At 40.3% G+C, this 12998-nt stretch overlaps 1 protein-coding gene across 6 annotated transcripts in view; it reads left to right on the top strand.

The window, feature by feature from the left end:
- Positions 1-12998, top strand: part of ANKRD44 (ankyrin repeat domain 44) — a 316236-nt gene that overhangs the window by 174224 nt on the left and 129014 nt on the right. For all 6 annotated transcript variants that reach the window (XM_007965735.3, XM_007965733.3, XM_007965737.3 and 3 more), the window contains exon 4: positions 5456-5526. In XM_007965735.3, the coding sequence (XP_007963926.1) occupies positions 5456-5526 (71 nt within the window). The remainder of the gene's footprint in view (positions 1-5455; positions 5527-12998) is intronic.

The following is a 12998-nucleotide window of genomic DNA, read 5'->3' as shown; positions in this document are numbered from 1 at the left end:
TGAGCCACCACGCTTGGCCTATTTATTTTTAAAGCGGCTTTATTGAAGTATAATTGAAATACAATAAGCTGCGTATGTTTAATGTCTACAACTTGATGAGTTTGGACATATGCAAATACCCATGAAATTATCACCACAATCAAGGTAATAGACATCTCTGTCACCTCCAAAAGTTTCCTTGTGCCCCTTTGTTCTTGTTATTTTAGAGTTTTTTGGGAAGTGTGTGTGGTAAGAACACTTAACATGAGATCTATTCTCTTTTTTTTTTTTTTTAATTTATTTATTATTATTATACTTTAAGTTGTAGGGTACATGTGTATAACGTGCAGGTTTGTTACATATGTATACTTGTGCCATGTTGGTGTGCTGCACCCATCAACTCGTCATTTACATCAGGTATAACTCCCAATGCAATCCCTCCCCCCTCCCCCCTCCCCATGATAGGCCCCAGTGTGTGATGTTCCCCTTCCCGAGTCCAAGTGATCTCATTGTTCAGTTCATGCGGTGTTTGGTTTTCTGTTCTTGTGATAGTTTGCTAAGAATGATGGTTTCCAGCTGCATCCATGTCCCTACAAAGGACTCAAACTCTTCCTTTTTTATGGCTGCATAGTATTCCATGGTGTATATGTGCCACATTTTCTTAAGCCAATCTGTCACTGATGGACATTTGGGTTGATTCCAAGTCTTTGCTATTGTGAATAGTGCTGCAATAAACATACGTGTGCATGTGTCTTTATAGCAGCATGATTTATAATCCTTTGGGTATATACCCAGTAATGGGATGGCTGGGTCATATGGTACATCTAGTTCTAGATCCTTGAGGAATCGCCATACTGTTTTCCATAATGGTTGAACTAGTTTACAATCCCACCAACAGTGTAAAAGTGTTCCTATTTCTCCACATCCTCTCCAGCACCTGTTGTTTCCTGACTTTTGAATGATCGCCATTCTAACTGGTGTGAGATGGTATCTCATTGTGGTTTTGATTTGCATTTCTCTGATGGCCAGTGACGATGAGCATTTTTTCATGTGTCTGTTGGCTGTATGAATGTCTTCTTTTGAGAAATGTCTGTTCATATCCTTTGCCCACTTTTTGATGGGGTTGTTTGTTTTTTTCTTGTAAATTTGTTTGAGTTCTTTGTAGGTTCTGGATATTAGCCCTTTGTCAGATGAGTAGATTGCAAAAATTTTCTCCCATTCTGTAGGTTGCCTGTTCACTCTGATGGTAGTTTCTTTTGCTGTGCAGAAGCTCTTTAGTTTAATGAGATCCCATTTGTCAATTTTGGCTTTTGCTGCTGTTGCTTTTGGTGTTTTAGACATGAAGTCTTTGCCCATGCCTATGTCCTGAATGGTACTACCTAGGTTTTCCTCTAGGATTTTTATGGTATTAGGTCTAACATTTAAGTCTCTAATCCATCTTGAATTAATTTTCGTATAAGGAGTAAGGAAAGGATCCAGTTTCGAGATCTATCCTCTTAACAAATGTTTAAGTGCATGATACAGTATTATTGACTCAGATTTGCAATATTTAAAATGTCTGACTGGGCCTGGTGGCTCACACCTGTAATCTCAGCACATTAGGAGGCTGAAGTAGGAGGATCACTTGAGGGCAGAAGTTTGAGACCATCCTGGGAAACAAAGAAAGACCTCATCTCTACAAAAAAATTTAAAAAATTAGCTGGGCATGGTGGTATGTGCCTGCAGTCGTAGCTACTCTGGAGGCTGAGGCAGTAGGATTGCTTGAGCCCAGGAGTCTTAAGGCTGTAGTGAGCTATGATAATGCCACTACACTCCAGCCTGAGTGGCAGAGTGAGACCCTGTCTCTAAAAAATTAAAAAATATATATTTTAATGTCTGATAATATCAAGTGTTGATGAGGATGTGGGGAAACTAAGCAATCTCATACATTCCGAGGGTGTAAACCGGCACACTTTAGAGGCTTTACATGACCTTTTGAAACCGAAAGTGTGTATTATCTATGACACATAAAGTCCATTTTAAATTATTTATCCTAGACAAATACTTGCACCCAAGGCAGGCAGATCACCTGAGGTCAGGAGTTCAAGACTACCCTGGCCAAAATGGCAAAACCCTATCTGTACTAAAAAATTAAAAAATTAGCGGGGCATGGTGGCAGGTACCTGTAATCCCACCTACTTGGGAGGCTGAGGTGGGAGAATCGCTTGAACTGGGGAGGCGGAGGTTGCAGTGAGCTGAGATTGCACCACTGCACTCCAGCCTGGGTGACAGAGCAAGACTCCGTTTCACACACACAAAAGCAGCTTAGTTCCCCCTCCCCCATTATTTTCATTGAGAAACATAAAACTTCAAATGCACTAGCTTTCTTAAAAATATTTTGTAGAAAATATTTCAAACATACAGAAAACTATGGAGAATAATATAGTGAATATCCCTATACCTTCCACTAAGTTTTAAGAACTCTTAATATTTTGCCATATTTGTATTATATATATTTATGTATATATATAATATATATATTTAAGGAAATAAAACATTGAAAACACAGTTGCAGCTGTATGGGTACTCTTACTTCATTCTTTTCACATCCCTCTTTCCCTAGACGCAACCACTATCCACAATTAGTATTTATACTCCTTAGCCATATTTTAAACTTTTGTGTCTATGCATCCATAAACAACATATAGACATACAACTGGTGTTATGCCATAGGTATAATTATGCAGCTTGATTTGTTCATTCGGTGTTATGATTTTAAAAGTACATCTGTTTACATATACAGAACGTCAGTCTGCTCCTTTCCATGACAGTGTAGAATTCCATTGTACAGATGTACCACAACGTCTTTATCCATTTTCCTCTTAATTGACATTTAGGATTCCAATTTATTGTTGTCATCAACATGTTGCAGTGGACATTCATGTACATGTGTGAGAGTTTCTCTAGGGTATATGATTGGGGTGGAATTGCTAGGTGGTTGGGCATGCATGTCATCAGCTTTACTAGGTAATGCCACATTGTGTCCCAAAGGAGGTTGTACCAATTCATACTCTTCCCAACTGTATGTTAAGTTTTCCTGTTGCTCCATACCCTTGCTAAATCTTGGCCTTGTCGCACTTTATTATTTTTACCAATTTAATGGATGTGAAATGGTATGCTAATGCTGCTTTCATTTGCTCCTCCCTAATGAATTTTGAGAAGTACCTTTCCGTATGTGTCTTCACATTTGGGTTTCTTCTTGCATTCATTTTTTGAATTTACAAAAAATTTAAAGCACAAAATTTACTCTGCCAAAGACATTAATAAAAATAATTCCAGTTCTCTAGGACTGCATAAGGTCTGAGTGATGTTTGTGACATGGGTGCCAAAGAAACAGCCCGAAAATAAGAAATAAATGTGCACTCAGCTTACTAGACAGAAACACAGTGTGGTCAAATCTACCACACAATGTGGTCATAAATATATTTATTTATGATGCAAGAAAAGTCCTGACCAAAAGGCAGGTAATTTTAAAAGGTTGGAATCCAGAGTGTTGGAAGATCTGAAGGGTTAAATGCTGTGTTTCTAAACCAGAAAGGTAGACTTTGTGACTATCACCTGACACTGTGTTGAAACTAATATTTAGAAGAAGAAATCTAAACTTTGGTTTTGATAGTGGTAATTTTGTTTTAAAATTAACCAATTTTGCTGTTCTTAATCACATCTGGATTTTCTTCTCCCTAGCATTCTCTAGCACTTGAGTTCTCTTGCTCTTAAAAATACATGTCTTAAAAAGACATGTATTTGTACAGTCTTTAGGTGATGGTTGTGTTCTTAAATTTCCTATTTGACTTCTTCCTTTGTAGGGCAAGGATCATGCCTTTCACTTCCTTTGAAAATCTGAATCATAGATTTAGAGGTGAATGAGACATTAGAGGTGATTTGGAAATAAGAACAGCTGATGTTTTTCTAGTGCCTTGCAATTTACGAAGCGCTTTCCTATTCACTTAATTCTCCTTAGCACCTCGTGAAATGGGTAGAGAAGTGTTAATACTGTTGTTGTTAGCCTCATTGTGCAGATTAGTGACTCTTGGTCACTGGGCCAGCAGGTGCTGAAATCAGAACTTAATCTACATCTGACCATGAATCCCACTGTCCTTCCAAAACCGCATTCATTTCATGCCAGAGCATTTAGCCCACAGCTTCCTGTTACTGAGGCCAGAGATGCCTATTGATTTTTGCACACCCAAACTGATTTTACTGTGGGCCTTACTGACGTTAGGAGTTTGAACTCCTTCAGGCAAGCTGGTGTTAGTGGAATTAGGATTTAAATAATTTTAACCTGGATAAATTAAGCAACAATTCATCAGTGACTCTCAACCTTGACAGCATAGTGTGATAACCCTTGTACCTGACCCTATCTGAAACCAGTGACATCAAAATGGAGGTTGGAGGGGAGGCATTCTAGCTGTCTTTTAGGGATTATGTTCTTGTTTTCTACGATTAATGCTGTTGATGGCATTTGTTCTTCTTCAGTTAAAGAAAAGAATAGTATAAGTTCTTTGATTTTTATTTACTTTTAGCCAGTGCCTTAAACTAAACTTGTAACTCACGTTTATGCATGAAAGTCCACTGCCTTTTTAAAAAGTTTCTATTTTCCAGCTCTCAGCTGGCCTTAGCCTCTTGGAGATTAGTCAGCTTCTGCTTCCCCTTGACTCACTTTCTCAGCCCTTGTCCTGAGGGGCCACCTCTGTGTTTCCTTTTCTCTGCCTTACTTTCTAGTTTCTTTGATTTGTTTCTCCATTCTCTGTCCTCAGGAGCTTCCTTCCTCATCATCCTAAGGCTAGAATTGACTTATTGCTTCTTCAAAGATGTCATACATATTTTCTCCTCCTCTCCTTTTGTAGCCCTTTTATAAAACATCCCAAGTCTGACCAGAAGACTAGTCAAAACCCTGAACCCCCTAAAAGGAAGCTTATATCAGATGTCTTTGCAGTTCAGACATAGACTTGGTGGGCTGGTGCTCATGGAGAATGGCAAGGGTGTCATGGAAGGTGGGTGAACTCCGCTTCCTGTGAATTCATTTGCAGGGAGCTTCTGTTCCATGATGATGGCATGGCTTCATAGAGCTGAGCATGGGCACTCATAATTCTGAGTGTGAGCTGGTTTTGGCTCATGCTTGAGCCTGTCTGCCTACCCCATAGTTTGAGAAAGTAGTGAGCAATTTATAGGCCTGATATCATATCTATCCAAAAGCCTCATGGAAACTGGCTTCTTTTTTACCAACATATCTGGCTAGTCCCAGATTTTTAGATAAAGCAGATTTCTGCTGGTCCCCTCAGCCTTGATCAAATCTTGTCAGAACATGACTAATACAAAGAAAAGAAGAGGTGGTGGTTATGTCAGGCAAATGTGAGCAAGATACAGTATTTGACTTAACGTCGGCAGGGCTTCCCTTGACTCCATTATGCCTCTAACTTGTGCTATTTGGTTCCAGGAGCTCGTGTAAATGCCAAGGACAACATGTGGCTGACTCCACTGCACCGGGCTGTTGCTTCCAGAAGCGAAGTGAGTGATTACCAAATTTAATCTAATACCTACTGTGCCTAGAAAAATTCTTGCTAGTGAATTAAGAATCCTTACTGGTAAGCAAAAGGCTTTTACCTCTAATGTAAGAGGGTTACCCAAAATGAACAGCTGTTTATTTGAGCATCTCCTGCATGCCAGACATAGTGCTGAGTGGGGCTGGGGAGTGTCTGGGGTAGTTCAACATGGACAGCATGATCCTGAATTTCAGTGAATTCTCAGCCTGGGGAGGAGGCAAAGCAGAAAGCAGATCAGTATAATATCATCATTGACTTGCAGGAGAAAGCAAACAACTGCCTGCTTGAATAGAGGAAATCTTCTAAGAAGAGATGTCAGTTAGGCTGGTCCTTAAAGGATGAGAAGGACTTAGCAGGCCAGGAGAATGAGGGAGGGCTGAGGCAAGGAAGTGAGTGAATGGGGGCCTCAGTGAGGTATAACTGGAACTCAGGCTGTAGTAGAAGGTAAGTGTGATAATGGAGGTTGGGCCAGATGGCAGAGGGCTTGGAATCCTTTGAGCAATGGAGAATGGTTATAGCAGGGGAGTGATATGCTCAGATCTGTGTTTCAGAGAACCTTTGTGGTGGCAGTGTGTGAATGGGCTGAGGGGGAGGGGTCTCAAGGAGGAGGGCCAAGAAGACCAAATGCGGTCTGAAGCAGCTGGAATGAGGGCATAAAGCTGAGTCCATGATTTGAGAGCTCATTAGAGGTCAACCTGGCAGGATTTAGTACCTAGTAGGGGTGAGGTGGGAAAGAAGCTGGTAGGTAAATGGTGATGCTGTTAACAGAAGAGGCACAGAGCAGGGGAGTAGGGGCCAGGAGACTGGTGGGTTCTGTTTGAGAACGCTGAGTTCAGCAAACATGTCCTTGGAGTGGGAGTTCCATGAGGGCAGGGATCTGGGCTTTGTTCCTGGATGTATCCCAAGCCTCGTACATTCTAGGCATTCAAGAAATAATTTGTTGTTGAATGCTGGAAATTTGGGTGAAGATGACTAATAGATTATCTATTATTATTTATACAAGTCTAGCACTCAGGGACAGGGAGAATGATCACCAAACCATGGTAAATGCATCAGGTAGCTCAGGGGAAGTATAAAGGATGAGAAGACCAATGTGAAGGTGGGGGTGGCAGGGAACCCTGGTGAATGTCAGCCTTGAAGCCTGGTCAGAGGAGATGCCCACCATCCAGGGATACAAGAGGTTCTAACCTTCTATGTACTTGGTGCTGGATGACTGACCTCCATAGCTGAATTTACCAAATGCAGCTTCTCCTCTGCTGCTGGAGAAGGTGATGTTCTCCAGGTACACCTAGGAGCAAAAGGTCTTGCTGAGAATGGATATACAGAAGATGCAGCTGTCTTTGGCCATTATTGGTGTTAGCTTTTCCTCTTTGGCAACTATCTAGAAATTTCAAAATATACTTGGTAGGTGACAGCTTAGTAGTCATCGTTTTTCTTGCTGCGCTTCGTGATATTAGTAGTTTTTAAAAGGGGTTGACTGTGTTCTCTTTCCAAATATCCTGCATGGAATGAGAGAGGTAAATAATCCTAAATTACCTGGCTCAGACCCTGGAGAATTCAGAATCTTCTCATGGTCCCACATTTTATTTCTGTTTTGTCTGGGAAAATGAGTGTAGCGAGCTGACTGAGTGGGTATGACCAGCTTCATGAGACCAGCCCCTTCATAGAGGAGTATTTCCTGGCCTTTCAAGACCACTTGGTCTTTAGTAAATTTAGTAAATTTAAGTGTCTCTTTAAAAATATATATGGATTTGTTTCCTCTTTAACAAGAACCAGGTCTTTTTAGTTGGGAAAATAATTCAGTATGCACCTCCTATATGCCAGGCACCTTTTCTTTGTAGCTGATGGAGCTACAAAGAAAACTAAGACCCATGGTCTCTGCTCTTAGGAAGTATGTAATCTAATGGAAAAGAAAGACACAAAAAAGATGATTTCATTGCTCTGTGACCTTTCCCAAGTGATCTCTACCTTTGTTAGCTCAACTAGCTTCAAAGACTTCAATCCTCAAAACATCCATTTTCCATCAACAACCAGTCTGCGTTCTGTAAGTATCTTTAGTGTGTTTGAATCCTGTCAGCCTAATGATGGACTGACCTTCCTATCTGAGAAAGGCATTTGTTGCTTCTCCAAGTAACCAACTACCTCTGTAGGTTTGCAGGGAGGAAAAAAAGAATCCCTTGCCAGGTAGGAATTAAATGCAAACAAATCCTGAATTGTAAATAATTAGGTAATATATGAGCTCATGATGTCTTCAGATTAGTATCTTGTCACAGCAAGTTGGACAGTTTCTTATGAAAATTGGAGTCTAGGCTGGGCTCAGTGGCTCATGCCTGTAATCCCAGCTATTTGGGAGGACAAGGTGGGTGGATCATGAGGTCAGGAGTTCAAGACCAGCCTGACCAACATGGAGAAACCTAGTCTTTGCTAAAAATACAAAATTAGCTGGGAGTGGTGGTGCATGCCTGTAATCCCAGCTACTCGGGAGGCTGCGGCAGGGGAATCACTTGAACCTGGGAGGCAGAGGTTGTGAGCCGAGTTCACACCATTGCACTCCAGCCTGAACAAAAAGGGTGAAACTCCATCTCAAAAAAAAAAAAAAAAAAAAAAAAAGGAAAAGAAAAGAAAATTGGAGTCTCTGTAACCATTGTGAGAGCTGACGGTGGAGAAGACACCTTAACTCCAAGCACATTGCTGTCCTGTGGAAGTCCTAAATTCAGATTTCCTTCTTCTTTGGAATTTAGTTCTATTGCCATTGTTTTATGCCTCTCCTAACTAATAGTTGGGGAAAAGAAAGCAGATTTGAGGGGAAGAAAAGAGAAGGTTTGGACTGGTATTTTGGAGTTTAACTGTTAGCACTTATCAAGATGGATATATGGTTTCAGCTGAGAGCTGGTACATGTCTATTCCTTAGATTGGTAAGCACTGATACTACATGGCCATGTGTTTAAAACCATTTCTTCATTGAAAAGTTTGTAAACTCTATACTGTCTGTCCTCAAAGCCTATTTGCTTGTAAAATATAGGTAACTGATCTCTCAGGGTTCAGGGTTCAACCAGGGAAGCAGAACCACCATGAGAGATAGAGTAAGATATTTATTATAGGAATTAGATCTTACACAAGTATGTAGGGCTGCTGTGGTCTATGTAAGGCTGTCACCTTGAATTCTGTGAGGCCCTGAAGTCACTGTAGGTCAGCAGACTCCACAGTGGAAAAACTGGGTGTAAAATGGGGGAGAACAAGGACAAACTGGAACTGAGGTCTGTCTAACACTGCCTCCAACATCATGGACATGGGTGACTTGCAGAAGGAGTTGTGCATGCACCTGGCCCAAGAATTGGAGAAACTGAAGGAGATGTGGCAGGATCTGAAGAAGCATCAAGCCAGGCACTACCCCTTGCCAATATGGTGATCCAGCCGGTTAGTGACATCGTGTGCAAGCTGCAACACTACTTGGTGCCCAACAACATACCAGTCAGTCTGCAGTTTCACTTATGCCTTCCAAAACTCATCAGATATCTCTTGTGGCCAACCCTAAAGGGAGTACTACAGGGAAAGGAATTCTGGGAAATGAAGTTCAACTCGGCTAACTTAGGACAATACAAAACTACCATATAAATTGTTGTTCTATTTGAATTAAAAAGATCTTCTAGAAGTAAGCTCCTTGAAAGTTGTGCCATGTGTATTGCTTGCCATTGTATTTCTAGCATCTTGCCTAGTTAGAAAAGAATTGTTTTTTTGAGTTATTCATTAAAGACTGGGTTTTCAATTTAAGCTATAATAATTTTCTGTGTACAACTGGTAAGATAGAACTGGTATACACCATATCAGAATGCTGGTGGTAATAATCGTTTATGCATGCAGGGCGAACAGAGTTGAAGCATGTTTATGGGAATGTGTACACTAAAAGCCAACTAAGCCACTGAAACCTGCAAAATCAAGGCTAGTTTCACAATTGCATATAACACAGATATCAGTGTAAGTCAAAATTTTGGAGCCTTCTTTTCATCCAGACAAGATTTATGTTCAGATTTCTGTGTCTGGAAAAATAAGGTGCATTGCTAAGTTCATTTCCTGATATGTTATAGCAATAAGGGTGCCAGATCATAATATTGATTAAACATGAATCCAAGCCTGACACTATGTCTTCCATAGACAAGAAAGTAAATCAAGACATAATCACACCCCTTGAAAATCTCCCAAAATATAACTGAGCTCTAGAGATAAATCTTGAAGGCTTATTTGATGCTGACCAGGCTGTCTTGTGTGTTCCCTTCTAGACCCAATCCCACGACCCTTTCCTACCCCCGACCTGCTCCCCACGTCTGGCACATCGGGGATTCCCAGGTTGGAAACAGCTTAGAGCCCAACAGCACTGTCTTCTTATTGGCTCCCTAAGGGCTTCCCTGAACTCATTCTCCTTTTTTTTTTTTTTTTTTTTTCTGTGTACTCCCTAGGCTGTGAAGAAATGAAGGGAGGCCCTTACTAAAATATTAGAGAAACATCTTTTACAGTGCCAGCTAACAAAGATAAGCAAGATTTGGGGCTGCCAGTGGGAATATTCTGAAGTGTTCTTGTGAAGCCTATTTCATATTATTTCCTGTGTTCAGCTTATTCTTGCTTTTCTTTCTTGGAAAAGAGCAACTGTAGGGGAAAGGAAATGAAATGTACACAAACCCAGAAAGTCTAACACACATTTATGGAAGCACACTTAGTGGAAGGCATTGTTAAGTGTGCTACAGGGGGCCTAAAGGGTGTACAAAGTGTGGCTTTTAGTTTTAGTATACAGTATTTGGGGAGATAACCAGATATGCAGGCTGCTGTGGCCTATGTGCAGACGTGGCTGGCCCGTCCCAGGTGCCCTTTCTGCTATAACCACTTGAGAGGAGCATCAGAGGAGAACTGCTGAACTTTTCACTTCTCAATTCTGGAGACTGTCTTTTGGTTAGAAAGGTTAACAATGGTTGTATCTTGTCTTTAGAGTGTAGGAGTGAGGACATTGTGTCCATGTACGTGTTGTAGTTATGAGCATTTATTAAGTACTTACTGTCTGCTAGGCAGTATGCTAAGGACTTTCTATATATTATTCTCTTTTAACCTCTGATCCACCCTTCAAGATGGATGCTATTGGCAATACTAATTTAGGAAATGTAATCTCAGAAAGTTAGTAGGGAGCCAACGAAGTTGATGTCACAGCCAGAAAGTGGAGGAAAGTGTGACTAGAGAAGCTGCCTACTTAACCACCATTCTGTGCTGCTTTCTTCAGTTCCCATTAGCACCCTTACGGAGCCTGTTCTAGCCAATAAAGCACATCTATTTTTGGCTTCTGTGCAGACAGAAGATCCAACTGGTATACAGATCTTTCCCAGAGCTGAGCAGGATAAGCATTTTATTTTATAGTCGAAATTTAAAAAACTTACGTTCTACCCTTTCCTCTAAAAAACATGATCATTATTGTGGGCTTAATGCTAGTAGACAGGAGAATTGGAAACATTATATGGAAGAGTAGAATGTTATTGCTTTCTTTAAATTATCTTCATGGTTATAAAAAGTTGTTCGTGTATGGAACATAGGTCATACCTGGAATAGGAAGAAAGTAAGCATTTTATAATCTATTAGAATGTAGACGAGTGGTGCCCAGCTTTAGTGCATTTAAATTATCTGGGGTGTTTGTTGAAACTGTCTGTTCTAAAACCTCACCCCTAGTGATTCTGAATGAAGCCTATGGTTAGGCCCAGAAATTTGCCTTTTCAAAAGAAGATTCTGATACGTGTCATCTACAAGTCACACTTTGAGACCTGAGATTAAACACTGGTCATACTTTAGTGCCTGCCTTTCCTAATGGTTAAAGTCAGCACTTCTTAAATAGTTCGTTTAGAATTCTTTCATATCCCAAAGTCTCCAGCGAACTGCTTTTGCACTCCTAGTTCTTAGAATAATTGTGCTGTAATAATAGTTAAAATAATGGGTGAGTCTTTTTGGTGCTTGGTATTTTGGTACGTTTAGAGGAACAATCCCATTAATTAAGCAAATTGGTTGGACATCAATTGATACAATTCTTACAGAATATGAAATTGCTACAATTGACATAAGATAAAAGCCTCAAATGATTATAGTAATATAGCAAAAGCCTTCAGGACTTAAGTGCAGCCTTAGGGACATCAGCCCACAGTAATGTACTGTTAACACTTACAGATTATTACTTACAGACTTTGCTGATGATTACAGCAATATATTTATTCTACCCAAAGTTATTGAATATACACTATGTGCAAAGCACCTGCCAGGCTTTGTGGAGAGTACAGACAGTTGTATAACATTTAGACCCTTATCTAAAGCAACCTGTAATTTATAAAACTTGACATTGCTTATGGCTGCAGGGACTATGTGTAGTCATAAACAGTTACTTTTCCATGAGTAATTTATGACCACTGAAATGCAATGCACATTTGAGAGTAAAGAAACAAATATTAAGGATGATAGTTTCTAAGACACATGCCTCCTATTCTCATCTTTTCCATGTGCCACAGTGTATGTTTCTACTTCTTATTTCAAGGTTGAAGTGGCCTTTTGTTAAATAAAAAGAGTCGTAAAAAGTAGAAATTGACTGACTGCAAATGTCATGTCCAGTTACCTCCCATATGACATCCCATGACAGCCCCTCCTTTCTATTATTTCTGTATCTTGTATAGGATGGCCTGCTACAGGATGTCATCCAACAAGGCCTACAGTCCTAAAACAGAATGTTAACTGGGCTGATGCCTCCATTTGGGGGAAATACCAGAATCTTCACAGGTGTTTGTTCATTAAGAAAGAAAGAAAGGTCCAGGCGCGGTGGCTCATGCCTGTAACCCCAGCACTTTGGGAGGCTGAGGCAGGTGGATCACTTGAGGTCAGGAGTTCAAGACCAGCCTGGCCAACATGGTGAAACCTTATCTCTACTAAAAATACAAAAAAATTAGCTGGATGTGGTGGCACATGCCTATAACCCAGTTACTCAGGAGGCTGAGGCAGGAGAATCGCTTGAACCCAGGAGGCAGAGGTCGCAGTGAGCCAGGTTGGCACCACTGCACTCCAGCCTGGGCGAAAAAGCGAGAGTCTGTCTCAAAAAAAAAAAAAAAAAAAAAAAAGAAACAAACAAACAAACAAACAAACACGGGCTTTGAAGGAGCGTGGTGATTCACAGTGTGCCTGCACACTGGGGCTGGCCTGTGAGCTTTTATCTTATCTGTTGTGAAAAGAGTAGGTGGTCAGAAACTTTTAGAGCAATTTGATAATTTCATGCCCATTAACTTTAACAATAAAATAATTACATTTATAGTTTTTATCTTGTTTTTATTTCATTTTATTATTCTACTGATTACTTTTTATTGTATTTTATAAAAGTATTGGCTCAAAAGTGATAGATTGAAAATAACTTTTTAAAAAACTGATTCTTTA

The sequence above is a fragment of the Chlorocebus sabaeus genome, chromosome 10 (assembly GCF_047675955.1).
Source record: "Chlorocebus sabaeus isolate Y175 chromosome 10, mChlSab1.0.hap1, whole genome shotgun sequence".
Classification (NCBI taxonomy): Eukaryota; Metazoa; Chordata; class Mammalia; order Primates; family Cercopithecidae; genus Chlorocebus; species Chlorocebus sabaeus.
The sequence above is the reverse complement of the archived record's forward strand: the minus strand, read 5'-3'. Positions and strand labels throughout refer to the sequence as shown.